This window comes from Bubalus kerabau, chromosome 18, assembly GCF_029407905.1.
Source record: "Bubalus kerabau isolate K-KA32 ecotype Philippines breed swamp buffalo chromosome 18, PCC_UOA_SB_1v2, whole genome shotgun sequence".
NCBI classification, from domain to species: domain Eukaryota; kingdom Metazoa; phylum Chordata; class Mammalia; order Artiodactyla; family Bovidae; genus Bubalus; species Bubalus kerabau.
Window position 1 is genome coordinate 12,290,608 of NC_073641.1, and position 19,271 is coordinate 12,309,878.

Sequence of the window (19,271 nt, forward strand, 5' to 3'; positions counted from 1 at the left end):
AGGGATTGAACTCGGGCTCCCTGCATTGGGAACACAGGGTCTCAGCCACCAGACCATCAAGGAAGTCCCTCATTCCAACTTCTAAATATCCATAGGCCAAAACCCATTAAAAAATTAATTCTAAAAAAAAAACCCCATTCTATCAAAATACAACCCAAATAAGTTATCACAACTAATATGTTTCTATAAATTTTGAGCTTTACTATTAATAAAAACAACCTTCTTGACGATCTGACCTGGTCTCAAGGTTCTTATGATAGAGATAAGATGTATACATACATAGATAAAAGGTAAAAATGAGTTAACTGTTTGAAATTAGAAGAGTGATTCCAATGGTAAAATATCTGTTATATGTGTATTAATGTGGCATCTACCGCTATGAAGTAAAGGTTTATACATTAAACAAAGGTCTGGTAGTCTATAATAAGCCTATGTGAAAAAAAATCCACTTTTTACCCCTGGTATTTTGTGCATCGATGTTTCGTCAGATATGAAGATGCGCGACAGTTCCGTCTCTTCCTTTATGAAGCCCAATCACTGTAACGTGTTGCATTTTGGCACTGCATCCCTGCCCCAACTGTAAGCGCTCGTGACCACCCATCTATCTATATGTGCTTGTTTTTAAAATAAAGAAAAAAAAGACTTTCAAGTCTATAGATCTTTTATTTTTATGTTGGATAACATTTCTCTCTTCTATAAGAACAGATATTCTTGGTATTCCACATTTTTCTTGAGTTTGATTCTTATTTCCCTTAAGTAACTGTCAGTTTCAGTGTTTTTCTATTTAGAGTATCTTTCAATCTCTTGTAAATAATACAGTTGTATCAGGCTATACCATTTTCTACTCATTATCTCTTTCTGACTGTGACAGTGACCAGAATGCATTATCTGCACTGCATTTCATGGGCGAAAACACAAAACAAAACACTTTTGGCATTGGTTTTGGCACAAGATTTAAGTTACTTAAGAGTTTAACTGGAGAAAAAAAAAAAAAAGAGTTTAACTGAAATATTCCAGTGTCTTAACAAACACAAAACATTTTTTTCTTCCTTCTCTAATTTACTTTCAAGTAGATGACCTAATTAGGAAACAGAATCTTTATACTCTTCTGCACTTGTATGAGCATATAGTGCTTATAGCTCAGGGAAAAAAATAACATTTGTTATTTCTTAAAACAAAAGCATCTTTTCAGTATTTAAAGAATGTTAGGAAATCTTAAGAAATCGAAAAATATACTAACATACCTGTGTGGCTGTAATTCGAGTACATGGATTAAATAAGAATAAGCCTTGTATAAGATCTAGCAAGTCATCTCCTGCTGCAATGAAGATATGTTGTAATGGGATTCCAGGAAAACTCTTAAATGTCACAAAATCTGGAAGACTACACATGTCCTGTAAAAATATTTTTATAATTCAAACTTAAGTAAAGGATTGAATGGCAGATAGATCTCAAATGAGTAAATAAAACTGTCATACTGATGATATGATGATCTATCCTAGCACTACTGAGTAGACAAGGTTACAGGAAGATAAACACAAGTCAACTTTAGTTCTCCATATTAGCAAAGAACATGTGGACACTGAAATGAAAAACAACGCCCTTTAGAAACTCTCAAAAACAACGATGAAAAGCTTTGGTGAAACTCTAACAAAACGTGCGCAGGACTCGTATACTGAAAGCTATACCACACTGATGAAATAAATCAAAGCTCTAAATCAACGGTGAGCCCTACCATGTTTGTGGATTGGAAGATTCAGCACTATAAGGATGTCTGACAATTCTCCTCAAGTTGGTAAACAGGTTTAATGCAATTCTTACCAAAATTCTGGCAAGATTATTAGATAGATAGGCTATTCTAAAATTTATATGGAAAGGCTAAGGAACTAAAATAGTATAAACAACTTGGAAAAAGACTTAATATGCAATTTATTAAGACTATGGTACTGGTAGAGGGAGAGGTATCATAAACAACAACCCCCACTCCTGCCATAAAGACACTTTTAGTCTCATATCTCATGTAAAAATTAACTCAAAAAGGATCACAGACTTAAACTATAAAATTTTTAAGAAAAAGAAAATCATCAGGAATATCTTTGTGTTAGGCAAAGAGTTCTTTGACTTGCTGTCAAAAGCATTATTCATAAAAAGAAAAACTGATAAGACAGACTTAATCAAAATTAAAAACTTTTATGCTGGGAAGACTCTGAAGAGGATGAAAAGACAAACTACGGAGTAACAGAAAACTTGCAAACCACATATACAATCAGAGGATGAGTACTTTATATAAGTGCTCGATACTCAGCCAAAGTACAAACAATCCAATTAAAAAACAAGGCAAGAGACATTCCATTAAAGCTATATAGATGCCAAATAAGTACATGAAAAGAAATTCAACACCGTAAGTCATCAGGGAAGAGAAACTTAAAGCCACAATGAGCTATCACTACACATCTCTCACGATGGTTAAAATAAAAAAGTGACACCACCAAATGCCAGTGAGGATGCAGAGAAAACAGATTACTTCTACATTGCTGGTGACAATATAAAATAGTACACGCCCCTCTGGAAAGCAGTTCAGCAGTTTCTGGGCTTCCCTGAGGAGCCGTGGCTGTGTGGGCGCAGGAGGGCCCAGAGGAGCTATCCCACATTGAAGGTCAGGAAGGGCGGCGGTGAGGAGATACCCCTCGTCCAAGGTAAGGAGCACTGGCTGCACTTTGCTGGAGCAGCTGTGAGAGATCCCCCACGCCCAAGGTAAGAGAAACCCAAATAAGACGGTAGGTGTGGCAAGAGGGCATCAGAGGGCAAACACACTGAAACCATACTCACAGAAAACTAGTCAATCTAATCACACTAGGACCACAGCCTTGTCTAACTCAATAAAACTAAGCCATGCCCGTGGGGCAACCCAAGACGGGCAGGTCATGGTGGAGAGATTTGACAGAATGTGGTCCACTGGAGAAGGGAATGGCAAACCACTTCAGTATTCTTGCCTTGAGAACCCCATGAACAGTATGAAAAGGCAAAATGATAGGATACTGAAAGACAAACTGCCCAGGTCAGTAGGTGCCCAATATGCTACTGGAGATCAATGGAGAAATAACTCCAGAAAGAATGAAGGGATGGAGCCAAAGCAAAAACAATACTCAGCTGTGGATGTGACTGGTGATAGAAGCAAGGTCTGATGCTGTAAAGAGCAATATTGCATAGGAACCTGGAATGTCAGGTCCATGAATCAAGGCAAATTGGAAGTGGTCAAACAAGAGATGGCAAGAGTGAATGTCGACATTCTAGGAATCAGCGAACTGAAATGGACTGGAATGGGTGAATTTAACTCAGATGACCATTATATCTACTACTGTGGGCAGGAATCCCTCAGAAGAAATGGAGTAGCCATCATGGTCAACAAAAGAGTTCGAAATGCAGTACTTGGATGCAATCTCAAAAACGACAGAATGATCTCTGTTCGTTTCCAAGGCAAACCATTCAATATCACAGTAATCTAAGTCTATGCCCCAACCAGTAATGTTGAAGAAGCTGAAGTTGAATGGTTCTATGAAGACCTACAAGACCTTTTAGAACTAACACCCAAAAAAGATGTCCTTTTCATTATAGGGGACTGGAATGCAAAAGTAGGAAGTCAAGAAACACCTGGAATAACAGGCAAATTTGGCCTTGGAATACAGAATGAAGCAGGGCAAAGACTAATAGAGTTTTGCCAAGAAAATGCACTGGTCATAACAAACACCCTCTTCCAACAACACAAGAGAAGACTCTATACATGGACATCACCAGATGGTCAACACCAAAATCAGACTGATTATATTCTTTGCAGCCAAAGATGGAGAACCTCTACACAGTCAGCAAAAACAAGACCAGGAGCTGACTGTGGCTCAGACCATGAACTCCTTATTGCCAAATTCAGACTTAAATTGAAGAAAGTAGGGAAAATCACTAGACCATTCAGGTATGACCTAAATCAAATCCCTTATGATTATACAGTGGAAGTGAGAAATAGATTTAAGGGCCTAGATCTGATAGATAGAGCGCCTGATGAACTATGAAATGAGGTTCGTGACATTGTACAGGAGACAGGGATGAAGATGATCCCCATAGAATAGAAATGCAAAAAAGCAAAATGGCTGTCTGAGGAGGCCTTACAAATAGCTGTGAAAAGAAGAGAAGTGAAAAGCAAAGGAGAAAAGGAAAGATATAAACATCTGAATGCAGAGTTCCAAAGAATAGCAAGAAGAGATAAGAAAGCCTTCTTCAGCCATCAATGCAAAGAAATAGAAGAAAACAACAGAATGGGAAAGACCAGAGATCTCTTCAAGAAAATCAGAGATACCAAAGGAATATTTCATGCAAAGATGGGCTCGATAAAGGACAGAAATGGTATGGACCTAACAGAAGCAGAAGATATTAAGAACAGATGGCAAGAATACACAGAAGAACTGTACAAAAAAGATCTTCATGACCCAGATAATCACGATGGTGTGATCACTGACCTAGAGCCAGACATCCTGGAATGTGAAGTCAAGTGGGCCTTAGAAAGCTTCACTACGAACAAAGCTAGTGGAGGTGATGGAATTCCAGTTGTGCTATTCCAAATCCTGAACGATGATGCTGTGAAAGTGCTGCACTCAATATGCCAGCAAATTTGGAAAACTCAGCAGTGGCCACAGGACTGGAAAACGTCAGTTTTCATTCCAATCCCAAAGAAAGGCAATGCCAAAGAATGCTCAAACTACCGCACAGTTGCACTCATCTCACACGCTAGTAAAGTAATGCTCAAAATTTTCCAAGCCAGGCTTCAGCAATATGTGAACCGTGAACTTCCAGATGTTCAAGCTGGTTTTAGAAAAGGCAGAGGAACCAGAGATCAAATTGCCAACATCCGCTGGATCACCAAAAAAGCAAGAGAGTTCCAGAAAAACATCTATTTCTGCTTTATTGACTATGCCAAAGCCTTTGACTGTGTGGATCACAATAAACTGTGGAAAATTCTGAAGGAGATGGGAATACCAGACCACCTGATCTGCCTCTTGAGAAATCTGTATGCAGGTCAGGAAGCAACAGTTAGAACTGGACATGGAACAACAGACTGGTTCCAAATGGGAAAAGGAGTACGTCAAGGCTGTATATTGTCACCCTGTTTATTTAACTTCTATGCAGAGTACATCATGAGAAACGCTGGACTGGAAGAAACACAAGCTGGAATCAAGATTGCTGGGAGAAATATCAATAACCTCAGATATGCAGATGACACCACCCTTATGGCAGAAAGTGAAGAGGAACTCAAAAGGCTCTGGATGAAAGTGAAAGTGGAGAGTGAAAAAGTTGGCTTAAAGCTCAACATTCAGAAAACGAAGATCATGGCATCTGGTCCCATCACTTCATGGGAAATAGATGGGGAAACAGTGTCAGACTTTATTTTTCTGGGCTCCAAAGTCACTATAGATGGTGACTACAGCCATGAAATTAAAAGATGCTTACTCCTTGGAAGGAAAGTTATGACCAACCTAGATAGCATATTCAAAAGCAGAGACATTACTTTGCCAACAAAGGTTTGTCTAGTCAAGGCTATGGTTTTTCCTGTGGTCATGTATGGATGTGAGAGTTGGACTGTGAAGAAGGCTGAGCGCCGAAGAATTGATGCTTCTGAACTGTGGTGTTGGAGAAGACTCTTGAGAGTCCCTTGGACTGCAAGGAGATCCAACCAGTCCATTCTGAAGGAGATCAGCCCTGGGATTTCTTTGGAAGGAATGATGCTAAATATGAAACTCCAGTACTTTGGCCACCTCATGTGAAGAGCTGACTCATTGGAAAAGACTCTGATGCTGGGAGGGATTGGGGGCAAGAGGAGAAGGGGACAACAGAAGATGAGATGGCTGGATGGCATCACTGACTCGATGGACGTGAGTCTCAGTGAACTCTGGGAGTTGGTGATGGACAGGGAGGCCTGGCGTGCTGTGATTCATGGGGTCGCAAAGAGTTGGACACGACTGAGCGACTGATCTGATCTGATCTGGGGGCTCAAATGGTAAAGAATCTGCCTTCAATACAGGAGACCTGTGTTTGATCCCTGGGTTGGGAAGATCCCCTAGAGAGGGAAATGGCAGCCCACTCCAGTGTTCTTGCCTGGAGAATTCCATGGACAGAGGAGCCTGGCAGGCTACAGTCCACAGGATTGCAAAGAGACAAGACTAAGCGAATTTCACTTTCTTTTTGGCAGTTTCTGGCTAAATATGCAACTATCATGACTTAACAACTGCACTCCTGGTCATCTGTCCCAGAGAAATAAAGATGTATGCTTACCTAAAAGCCTGTACATGATTTTTTTTTTCCTTTGCCCACGTAGCTTGTGGGATCTAAGTTCCCTAAGGATGGAAACTGGGCCGTTGGCAAGAGGAATAGAGTTTTAACCACCAGACCGCCTTTGGACATGAAAGTGAAAGTTGCTCAGTTGTGTCTGACTCTTTGCAACTCCAAGGACTACACAGTCCATGGAATTCTCCAGGCCAGAATACTGGAGTCGGTAGCCATTCCCTTTTCCAAGGGATCTTCCCAACCCAAGCATCCCGCATTGCAGGCAGATTCTTTACCAGCTAAACCACATGGGACGGGAAGCCCGAGAATACTAGAGCAGATAGCGGATAGTGGATATCTCTTCTCTAGCGGATCTTCCATACCCAGGAATTGAACAGGGGTCTCCAGCATTGCAGGCAGATTCTTTACCAACTGAGCTATGAGGGAGCCATGATGCACTGTTATTACAAATACCAGTGTTATTTGTAATAGCCCCAAGCTGGAAACAATGCAGATGTCCTTCAATGAGTCAACAGTCAGATACACTGTGGCACATTCACACCACTCAGCAATACAGGGAAAGGAATGAATTACTGACAACTTGGATGAATCTCCAGAGAATTATATTGAAAAAGCTTACAAATCATATTCCAAAAGCTTACATTTTATATGATTCCACTTATAACATTCTTGAAATAACAAAGTTATAAAAACGGAAATCATATTAGTGATTGCCAGGGGTTAAGGAATGGGTGAGAGTGGAAGGAAAGTGGGTGTGATGGTAAAAGGGCTCTTTGTGGTGATGTCCTTTATCAATGTGATGTACTTTGTGGTGATACTAACTGTATCAATGTCAGCATGCTGGGTGTGATATTATCCTAATTTTGCAAGATGTTACCCTTGTGAGAAGCTAAGTAAAGGAAGTAAGGGATATATCTGTATTATTTCCTTCTGCATGTAAATCAAAATAAGAATTTTTAAAAATCCAAGGAAACCATCATAAGCAACTACTATTTAGAAAATCATGTCAAATGAAAAGTACTGGATAAATGCTATGAATATGGCTCTGGAGTCAGACAGACTCAAATTGGAGTCCTAGGAAATGGCAACCCACTTCAGTGTTCTTGCCTGGAGAATCCCAGGGACAGGGGAGCCTGGTGGGCTGCCATCTATGGAGCTGCACAGAGTCAGACACGACTGAAGCGACTTAGCAGCAGCAGCAGCTGACACTAGGTAGCTTCGGGTAAGCTACTTAACCTCACGCCACAGCTGTCTCATCTATAAAGTGTGAATAACAGCACCTACCTTAACAGGATTGTTGGGAGAATTAAATACAATTTATGAAACCCTATCATTGATGGCAGAGAGTAAGTTCAATAAATGAATGCTGTTAGAACATGTTTTACAATTAGAACATATAGCTAACCTTCAGTTAGAAAGTTGAGGAAGTAATAAAAGAAACTCCTTAATTTGTTTCAGATAATTTCATTACAGTTTTAACCAGAAGGTAAAGAGGCTGATTAAAATCTCTTGTTTAGGATTTATTTTTTCCCCAGGACATGAGGCTATAACAGAAAGGAAAATCAAAAGGTCTACAATTATAATGAACAAGTGAGAATTTCACTGAACTGTAATATATAAAATTAGCAACTTAAACTGTAATAAATTTTATCACAGATTTAGTTATTTTTTTGAGATAATTTAATAGGTTAAAAATAAATAATGAGTTCCCTGGTGGCCTGGGATTCCAGGCTTTCCTGGAGGACCAACTTCAACCTCTGGTTGGGGAATAATGAACAACAAAACCAAAAATAAACCTTCACTGTGTTAGTGAAAATGCAATAAATAAATCCATCAAGATGTTGATAAACATGAAACAGCCACAAAAAGAAATATATAACTTAAAAAGGAAAATGTGAACAATATTAAGAGCAAGTTGGTTGCAAAAATTTACATGGTGTGATCACATTTTTAAAGAATGAAAGAAAAAGCAAGTCATATGTATTTATGTGGGCGTGTGTCCTCACAGCAAGGCTTTACAGCAAAATAATGATTAACGCTGGGGTAGAAACTACTGGGATGGGTGAGGGCTATATGTATATAGGAGTCTGGATGGTATATCACAATTTTAACTTTTACTTTGTATAAATTTTGCAAAGAGTAATTATTACTAGTAAATTAAGACAATTAATACATTTCTTTAAGTAATATTCATGTTATAGCACTATACATTATGCTAAATTTCAAAGATCATGTATGAAAGCTTACAGGCCACTGCTCTTCAGTTGGTGTGCCCAAAGTTTCAAATATTCTTGTTAGTTGATCAAGGTCTGAATCTCCTGGCAAAAAAGGAACCTAAAAGAAAGTAAGCAGCAGATATTTCAAGATGATCTGTGATAGTTGTTACACAAATGATACGATAAATTTAATAAGAAACATTAAACAATAACAAAAATAAAAACTTAGTCTAAGGGTGGGACTTCCCCAGTGATCCCAGAAATACAGACGTTTATCCTAACCCTTTTAGTTACTTTAGAGATAGTACCATATTACAATCCAATAATTTTATGATGGTCGAATTTCAGAACACAGAATGAGCAATAATAAACCTTTAGTGTCCTAAATGGTGTTAATAAACAGGCTGTACTTGGTGGAAGTTTTTTTAATTAGCCTTATTTGTTGGTTTCTTATTTCAAGGATGGTAATTACCTCTGGGAAATTACCTCTGAGAAGATAATGTTTACACAAATTATAAGAACAAATACCTATAACAATACTGAAGAGTGTACATCAACTCAAGACTTACCCTTAGAAGCAACTCTGCTAATATACAGCCCACAGCCCACATGTCCACACCTACACCATACATTCTAGCTCCGAACAGTAGCTCAGGGGCCCGATACCACCTGGAGAACAAAAATAAACATTGTCATTTTAGAGTGGAATTAGTAAAGTACTTCTTAGAGAAAACTCCTCAGAAAAACATTATGCACTGATGAAATGCATTTTCATGAATATATTAACTCAGAAAAATTGGCTATAAAATCAAAAGTTCCTTACTGCTGCAGGAAATTCACCCTCAGTCCATTCATCCTCTCACTTTTAGACGATGAACATGTTCTTTCTCCGAAAACCCTAAACACCATCCTACTTCTTAGCTGATTTCCTAATTCCTACTTCACTAAAATAATGCAAGTAATGAAAAAAAATTTCTACAGACTCACCAACAGTCATCTGCACACTCACAACCCACATTCCCATCCATAACTACATAACTAGCCTTTAGTGTTTTTAAAGTCAGTTCCTCAACTTGGGCACTGGATACAACACCCTTGCCTGTTTCCAAGGATATTGCTCCTGCAATTCTCTTTTTCCTACAACAGTCAGCTTTTTGTTCTTTACTAGATTTATTACTATCAATGTTAAACATACCATTGTTTTCATAGCCTTAAAAAAATAAACTAAAAACCAAAGAAACAAACAATAAAAACTTCTCTGGACCCTGCTTCCCCTAATACCCCTCATTCTCTGGCTGTATGTTCTTACTGTCTCCATTTACTCTTCTCTTAACTCCATCAGTCAGGTTTTCATCCCACACCACTCCACCAAAATTGCTCTTGTCTAGGTTATCAAGATATCCCTATCACTAATCTAAATTGTTAATTCTCAGTCCTCATTTTAATTTGACCTATTAGTAGTGTCTGATTTCAAAGTAGAGAAAGTCAGAAACTGGTAGATGAAAAGCAGGGAAAACGCAACGCTCATATATGTGGGTCCTTGTTTTCCTGAGTTCCCAGAGTTCCTGAAAGACGGGCTTAATTTTTCCAGAAATTACCTGAACAACTACTTACATCCCTTACTTTATACTCAAGGATCAGGTGATTGACACTCAATGAGATCTATTTGGAAGAAGGTGACAAAGTAATTTAAAAGGACAGAAAATCTGAAGATCGTCTCAGATTCTTAAGAGTCAGGGAAATTAACAAATGCCATCTGGACAAGAATTATAAAATCTACTGTCCCTATCTATATAATGTGATTTTTAGTTTTTATTTTCTGTTTATACTTTTTATGTATAAACAGAAAATATTAGCAATGAAAAATCCAAATAAAAGCACTGCTTTGTTTAGGGAATTTTCATTAACACTCAATGATATAAAATATGGAATCAGGACTGACCAATAAAATAAACACAGACCCCCCAAATCAGGTGGTTATGTAAAAGAACAGCCACTATAGTTCCAACCTACCTAACTAAACTGTGTAAGAAGTATAAATTAGTCCCCCCAAATGACTAGGTAAATCTCTGGGGACTGAATTAATTCAACTCCGTTAGAAAGAAGGGCTGAATATTTTTTCACTGTTTAATAAGATACCAACAATAACTCCTGAACTCAGCCAAAATTCAAAGAAGCCACATGAGGCTCATTTGTGATTAATATCCTACACAACACAAGCTTTAGTTAGTTAAGGAATCCTTACCTGGTTACAACCTGATGTGTATAAGCTCTACTGGGGCTCCCAAATGATTTGGCCAGGCCAAAATCAGCCAGTTTTAGAACTCCATTTTCATCTAGCAACAAGTTGTTTGGTTTTAGGTCCTATATAATGGAGATTTTAAACCAACAAATAAGCGGGGTGAAGGAGAGCATCATAGTAATACATTTAGTTATATTTAAATCTAGCAGAAACAGGTAACACTCCAAATTTAACCACCACCAAAATTTTTTTCATTGATGTAAAATCCTAAAAATAAAAATAAGATTAGCTATATTTCTTAGTGAGGCCTTGGGTCAAGGTACTTCCTTTCAATGAACTTCAATTTACATACTTCACAGGTTTGCTGTGAGGATTAAATTTAATATTTCCTATGAAAAGCCTAGTGTAATGATTGGTTCCTAGTAAGCATTCAAAAAACAGCTGCTGCTATTAATTCAATAACAATATATACAGGGAACTCCCTGGTGGTCCAGCAGTTAGGACTCTGCGTGTCACTGTTGAGGGCCCCGGTTTGATCCCTGCTTGGGGAACTAAGATCCCATAAGCTGTGAGGCCCAAAACAATAAACACCACAATATATGAACTTTAGTAAATAAAAACATTATGTGTTTATAAAGGATGAAGAATATAGTCTTCACAATCAATGCTAAAAAGATATTGGCCTTAACCTAAAAGGAATTCCAAGCTTAAGTATGACGATTACTATTATATATATTTTAGCTACTTTATCTACTAATAAATAGGATGCCTACGAACATCTACCTATCTAAATCATCAGCCTTGTTCTAGTAGCTGAATGTTCCTAACAATGACTCAGCCATTTCAGAAATTTTACTTCATTACTTCCCAGAGTTTCAGAGCTACCAGAAATATTTTTCCAGAAGTATTTTTGCATTGTATAATTTAATCCAGACTCCCACTGTTGTTGTTTTCTATTATAACAGTATAGCACAAAGAACATTGAACTTCAAGCCAAAATATCTAGGTTCTAATACTCTTGTCAGTCACTATAGCTGCTGACCTCAAAAAAAAAAAATGTAACTTTTGGGTCAGCAACTTAACTCTTCAAGTATGAAAAAAATGAAGGAATAGGCCTCTTGCATTTCTAAATTCCACCTAGTAACACAGAGTTCTCACAGCGCCACCTGGTTTAACTGAAGGAGCGGAGAGAGGAAGAAGGGTGGATACAGTCCAGTTCTACTTTTATAATTTACATACTCAGGCCTTTTGTGTAATAAACTGGCTACAGAAAGTCTGACTACAACATAAAGACGCAATCATACTTGTTTAAAAACCTTACCCTATGCAGAATCCAATGTTGATGTAAATATTCTAATCCTTGAAGAGTCATCAACATATAGGCTTTGATGTGTGAAGGTGTTAGCACAAGACTGTTATCCTTTATTATAACCTGTAAATTAGGCAGACAGTATACAGGTATGCTTTTATCATTCCAAATAAACTCTACTATATCGAATCATTTATAGACAAAAGATGGATTTATTCATAAAGGAGATTCTTTATGAAAGAAAGGAGATTCTTGCCTAACTCTCCTTAGGAAGCACTGTCAGAACTCCCAGTTATGTGGTTAGGCAAAGTCTCTTGAGAAGGAAAGCAGTACTGTCTCCTACTGCTTTGTTTTTAGGCATCCATGTAGCAATCATCTGCCGTTTTCCCTTGCCCCAGGATATACAGCCCCTCCTGATAACAGCGTTCAACATTCCTTTCGGAAACCACGGGTTCCCAGCTTAGTCCACGTGGTTATACGTTGTGCACCACCTGTGGCCTCCAAAGGTAGCAGACACACGATCCAGGCATGCTCCGTCACCACTCTACAGCCTGCTTTCCAGACTAGCTCAGGGATGGAAATGTGAGCCAAGCCAAGCCAAGAATCAAAGGCAACAAAATACTTTCTCTCCTCCGGCATTATTAAGCTCTAAGGATAGAAGCCTACAAGCCCCTGAGCCACTATATTGAGAAATTTTACCCCTGAACGAGACAACAGAGAACAAGTGAAAAATTGTGTTCTGCTAGCATTATTTGTGAACTATGATTCAAGTCAGTTTATTCCCAGACTTTTGGTTATATGAGCTAAAAATGCAATTTTTTTTTTCAAATAGGTGAAAGACACTTTTAATCTCAGTTTTTAACACATCAGTTGTGTAACCACTACCACAACCAAAAACAGTTTTACAATTCCCCCTAAATTCCCCCATGCCTCTCTCTACTCAATCCTCCCCTCGATTCCTAACCCCAGCAACCAAAGATCTGATTTGTTCCTTTAGTTTTTCCTTTTCCAAAAAAAACCATACATGACTCATACAGCATCAGCAGCCTTGAGCCTGGCTTCTTTAGTCTAACGTATCTGAGAGGCACCTATACTACTGCATATGTTAATAGTTTGTTTCTTTTTATTCTCAAGTAGTATTCCACTTTATAAATGTACCAGTTTGTTTATACATTCACTTGATGAAAGACATTTGGGTTGTTTTCAGTTTGGGTAATTATGAAGAAAGCTAAACATCTGTGTGGACATGTTTTTGTTTCTCCTGGATAAATATAAATACATAGACGGATTTCTAGATCATATCCTAAGGGTGTATTTAGTGTAAGAAACTGCCAAACTGTTTTTTCCAAAGTGGCTGTATCTTTGCATTCTCATCAGCAGTGTATAAGAATTCCACTTGTTCCACATCTCCAGACTGTCCATTATTGAGATTCAATTAGTATTAACGAAAAGCCTAAAATCTTATTCTTCTCAAATAGAAACTTGGTTTTCAAAAGGACAGTCTGTGATAATATCACAAGGAACTTCCAAACCCTCCAAAGCCAAACACTTATTTTTCTAAAAAGTAATGTTAATAAGGTATCGGGAACTTGGCAGACAACAAATGCTATTGAAATCCAAATCTTGTATGTAACACTGGGAATATGGGTAAATGATTCAGAAGATCTTTGACTTAAGACCACATCTAGATTTCAACAAAATTTAAGCATTCTTTTGACTACCTTCTTCAAAGGTAGAAAATAAACATTTAGATTCTCTTTTGATAAACAGGAAAATAAATTTCTCCAGAAATCTTAGTCTTACCTCTAGATCAGTTTCCATAAAATCAAAGACAAGACTAATGTTAGATTTATGTCCAAAAGCATCAAGGAGCTACAAAGCAAAATTAAAAAAAAAAATCCAACATGTGATACTCTTAATAAATACTTGACAGTATTATACCTAAGTTTTTAATCTTTAAAAACTTAAGCATTTGGACTGTAAAGTTTAAATAATTTTATTAAATTTAATATTTATCCATTTTTGGCTAGGAATTAGTACTTTGAAGCACAAGATATTAAGCCTTACTATTAAAAAAAAAAATCACCAATACTTAACCTCTCCCTCCAAACTTTAGGAATTATAATTAAGTAATGAATTAATGAGAACCTCACTGAAGTCCCTATAATCTAGAAAAACTCCCAACCTTGGTACTTAAGAAAACCCAACAACAGCAGCAGTAGCTATTATTCACTGAATGAGTGTGTTCCCTATGCCAGACATTATCCCAGGTAAGTAGGTGTTAGTTGCTCAGTCGTATCGGGCTCTTTGCGACCCCATGGCCTGTAGCCCACCAGGCTCCTCTGTCCATGGGACTCTCCAGGCAAGAATGCTGGAGTGAGTAACCATTACTAGATGTGTATTCAGTGAGCCAGTCTCATAACAATCCTATGAGGTACAGACTATGAGGCAGAGTTCAAGGGAACCTGCTCAAGGTCTTACACATGCTAGAGCTCTCTAGACTTCAAAATTTCTGATAAAGTCAGCCTGTATGCCCATATTTAATTTATTTCATCAGCTGTATAGTTTTTAAAACACTGCCTATAAGAAAAATTAGGATAAAAAATACATTTCAGCCTTTTTGTAAGGCTCACCTAGGACAACTCATCTTCCTGAGCCTTCAATCAACATCCACCACATTCGGAAAGGCAGGGTCCCAAACCCCAGAAACTTAGATCATACTCACACCAATTATATTTGGATGACTTAGCTCCTGTAATAATTTTATCTCTCTTAAGGCTGTTCTATTTATACCTAGAAAAAAGGCAAAGAAAAAAGTGAAAAAGAATTCTGAAATCTCAAACCTTCTTATAAACATATTTTTTGGGAAAGATCAGTCTCTGATGAAATAGCAATGAATATTCCTCAGAAAAAAAAAAAAACAATTTTTATAACGTACCTGTTTCCAATTTATATTGCTTTGTTTTTAAAACAGTTTAGGACAGACTATGATAAATGATGAAAAAAGTATTCACTTCATCTATAGAATATGAGATCTGAAGACTCCTGGAATAATATGTACACAAGTATGTAGCCTATAGGTGAGAAGTTAATAGCTTTTCTTCTCTTGCCTTATGAATATTAGAGGCAGATTCTTTAAGCTAACAGAAAACTAGTGATTAAATGCCATCTTTCCCAATGCAAAGGACAAAACCCAACATTTTAAAATAAGATCTGATGGGATTTCCCTGGTGGTCCGTGTACCCAATGCAGGGGGCCCAGGTTTGACCCCTGGTCAGGAAACGAGATCCCACACATCGCGAGTTAAGAGTTTGCTTCCCACAACTAAGAGATCCTGCATGCCGCAATGAAGATCAAAGATCCAGCATGCTGTAACTAAGACCCAGTGTAGCCAAATAAATAAATACTGGGGGAAAAAAAAAAAGATCTGGTATTAGTATTAGAGAGACGATGGATCCTTTACACAGAAACTATTTCTTGATGACTAAATAGGACTTAGCACTCAAACGGAGCTTTAGCAGAAGGGATACAAAAATCTCCCCCATCCCTATACATTTATTCTATAGCGAGCTTTGTACACTTCCATGAATCCTGAATTTTCAAAGTAACCAGAAGCTCAGAAAAACAGTGGCTTGAAAACAACTAAAGCAGTAATTAAGACATTAAGACAAGTCACTAATAACCTTGCTGTTTTCCATCTGCTTAGGTGATCTGAATATCCTCTAAACACCCGAATGGTGAAAAGTACAAATGTCTTATCTCTATCCTGAGTCTATCGTTAGTCTTCTGGGACCTGCAATAACTCTACCCAGAACCGTTAACTTAATTAATACTTTGTTCTTTTCCTCAGTGAGAAGAACCACCTTTTCTGTTCTGTCAGATTACATGAAATAAGTTACTTACCATCTTTAGCTTCTGATCTATGCCCAAGTTTGATCTGGTAGAGGAAAACACAATAAAAATGTGCTAAACTATTTAGACAAATGCATAATACATAAACACTTCAAATGCTTAAAGCAAAAATACATAACTACTTACATGTAGCTAGTATTAGCAGGCAAGGAGGGAGCAGGAATCATGAATCAGAAAGGCGAAATTAACAATATAATAAAGGATCAAGTACCTATCATTCCTTTCCCCTTAAGTTTTGAATTACACAACTTTGTAAGATTAAATGTGGAATAAATTAAATGCATACAGGCTAATAAAAGAAGCACTTCAAGTTAGACTACTTAGGAGGAAATATGTAACATATGAAATAACATGCTTAATATGCCCAATAATATACTCCCAGGGACCACATTTTCCAAGAAGAAAAATTATAGATTGTGATAGACACAGAACTTAGGGAGATAGTCTAGGTGGGTGGTGGTGGTTTGGTCGCTAAGTCAGTATCTGACTCTTGCAACCCCATGAACTGTAGCCCGCCAAACTCCTGTGTCCATGGAATCTTCCAGGCAAGAATACTGGAGTGGGTTGCCATTTCCTTCTCCAGGGGATCTTCCCAACCTAGGGATTGAACCCAGGTCTCCTGCACTGCAGGCAGATTCTTTACTGACTGAGCCACCAGGAAAGCCCAATAAACAAAACAAGCACTTCAAGTTAAGACTACTTGGGAGGAAATATGTAACATATAAATAACATGCTTAATATGCCCTATAATATGCTCCCAGGGATGACATTTTCCAAGAAGGAAAATTACAGATTGTGATGGATACAGAAAATGGTTAAACTTTTGCTACTATATACAAGCACAGTGAACTGCATTAATAGATTCAGTCTCACACAAACCCAACTACTAGGTTAAAGAACAAGAGCTTACTACTTTATGCAATGACAATGTAGCCAAGAATAAAAAAAAAAAAACCCCACTCCAGAAAATCAGCTATTTTACCTTTTAAAATACCCCCCACCTATATACTACAAACAACTTTTAACTTAAAGGTAGGCTATTTATTTTATCTTGGGCTTCCCTGGTGGCTCAGCCAGTAAAGAATCTGCTTGTTACACAGGAGACCCAGGTTCAATTCCTGGGTCAGGAAGACCCCCTGGAGAAGGGAATGGCAATCCACTCCAATATTCTTGCCTGGAGAATCCCATGGACAGAGGAGCCTGGTGGGCTACAGTCCATGGGGTCGAAAAGAGTCAGACACAATTGAGCGACTAACACTTCCACAGGCTATTTATTACAGAACCAAAAAATATAAGGCACGCAGGAATTAAAGCCAGTAAGAGACGTATGAAGCTTTCCAAGAACATTATAAAACACTCTTGAACATGTTTTAATGTTCAAGAAATGTGATCAAAATAAACACAGACAGCATGTTCATGGATAGAAAGATTCAGTATCATAAATACATCAATTCTCTTTAATGAAACTAGATGTAAAGTACAACAGCATTTTTCATGGACACTGACAAACGGATTCTAAACTTTGTACAGAAAAGTAAGGAGCTAAGAACAGATAACTTAAAACATTACTTTTTACTGTGTTTAGGAAATGTAACAGACTAGTTTCATGAAGCCATCTACATCATCACCTCAGATTCAATAATTACCAATATTTTGCCATATTTACTTCATCCATCCTCTTTTTTGCTGGTTACAACATACATTTTTTTTTATGTTGTGGTTGGACTTCGTATTATTTCATCCCTATATACTTCAACAGGGATCTCTAAAACGTGGACATTTTCTTATATACCCAAATGCCATTCTCCTAATAAAATTAATAATAATGCCATACAGCATGTAATAACTAGTTCATATTCAAATTCTGATTTGGTTCAAATTTCTCAACTGACTCATAGAGTAAGCCGAGATAATTTCGAAGAAGAGTAGTTGGGCTTCCCTGAAAGTCCAGTGGTTGAGAATCCGCCTGTCAGTGCAGGGGACAGGGGTTCAATCCCTGGTCTGGAAAGATTTCACAACTAAGCCATGGGGCAACTAAGCCCCTGCAGCACAACAGCTGAGCCCACACACTGAACCTACCGAAGCCCAACACCCTAGAGACCAGGCTCTGCAACAAGAGAAGCTACTGCAATGAGAAGCCCCCATACCACAACTACAGAAAGCTCTCGAGAATTTACAAGGCAACAGTAAGTACAGACCCTAGAGCAGTGCAGCAGGAATGGAGGGAAAAAGAAAATCAACCAATAAAAGAATAGTATGCCCAGAAACAAATCCAAGTATAAACTGGAACTTGGCATTACAACTCACCAGGAAAAGGATGTACTAAAAAAATGTTGAGAGCTGGGGGAAAAATACTAGATTTTCGTACTACACAACAAAGAAAATTTAACTCCAAATGGAATGTAGACCTAAATGTGAAAAGCGATACTTTAAAATTTTCAGATGAAAATATAGGAGAATTCTTTATAATCTAGAGGCAGGGAAGCACACAAAAAAAGGGAACCAAAAAAGGGGAAAAATAGACAAATTTAACCAGACTAAAATTTTAAATACCTGTACCTCAAAAGATACCATAAATAAACTAAAAGCCCAAAGTCTGAGAGTCGATGATTGAAGAAATTTTCACATACTAAAGTACAAAGAAGTCATTCTGGCTTATTTAACAAACTTTATGCTACCCAGATATGGAATGAAGTAGGGCAAAGACTAACAGAGTTTTGCCAAGAAAATGCACTGGTCATAACAAACACCCTCTTCCAACAACACAAGAGAAGACTCTATACATGGACATCACCATCTGGTCAACACCGAAATCAGATTGATTATATTCTTTGCAGCCAAAGATGGAGAAGCTCTACACAGTCAGCAAGAACAAGACCAGGAGCTGACTGTGGCTCAGACCATGAACTCCTTATTGCCAAATTCAGACTTAAATTGAAGAAAGTAGGGAAAACCACTAGACCATTCAGGTATGACCTAAATCAAATCCCTTATGATTACACAGTGGAAGTGAGAAATAGATTTAAGGGCCTAGATCTGATAGAGTGCCTGATGAGCTATGGAATGAGGTTCATGACACTGTACAGGAGACAGGGATCAAGACCATCCCCATGGAAAAGAAATGCAAAAAAGCAAAATGGCTGTCTGGGGAGGCCTTACAAATAGCTGTGAAAAGAAGAGAAGTGAAAAGCAAAGGAGAAAAGGAAAGATATAAACATCTGAATGCAGAGTTCCAAAGAATAGCAAGAAGAGATAAGAAAGC

General features: G+C 37.8%; 1 protein-coding gene across 7 annotated transcripts in view; it reads right to left on the minus strand.

Moving 5' to 3' along the window:
• The window catches only part of CDK7 (cyclin dependent kinase 7), a 28,298-nt gene that overhangs the window by 1,887 nt on the left and 7,140 nt on the right, over window positions 1–19,271 (minus strand). The window contains exons 3-10 of one of the 7 annotated variants that reach the window (XM_055554429.1): window positions 16,001–16,034; window positions 14,823–14,890; window positions 13,901–13,969; window positions 12,110–12,220; window positions 10,792–10,910; window positions 9,116–9,215; window positions 8,578–8,664; window positions 1,245–1,394 (exon numbers count right to left, since the gene is read on the minus strand). In XM_055554429.1, coding sequence (XP_055410404.1) covers window positions 1,245–1,394; window positions 8,578–8,664; window positions 9,116–9,215; window positions 10,792–10,910; window positions 12,110–12,220; window positions 13,901–13,969; window positions 14,823–14,890; window positions 16,001–16,034 — 738 coding nt within the window. Of the gene's footprint in view, window positions 1–1,244; window positions 1,395–8,577; window positions 8,665–9,115; window positions 9,216–10,791; window positions 10,911–12,109; window positions 12,221–13,900; window positions 13,970–14,822; window positions 14,891–16,000; window positions 16,035–19,271 lie in introns of those variants that run through there. The other 6 variants (XM_055554431.1, XM_055554430.1, XM_055554433.1 and 3 more) reach the window with 6 other exon arrangements.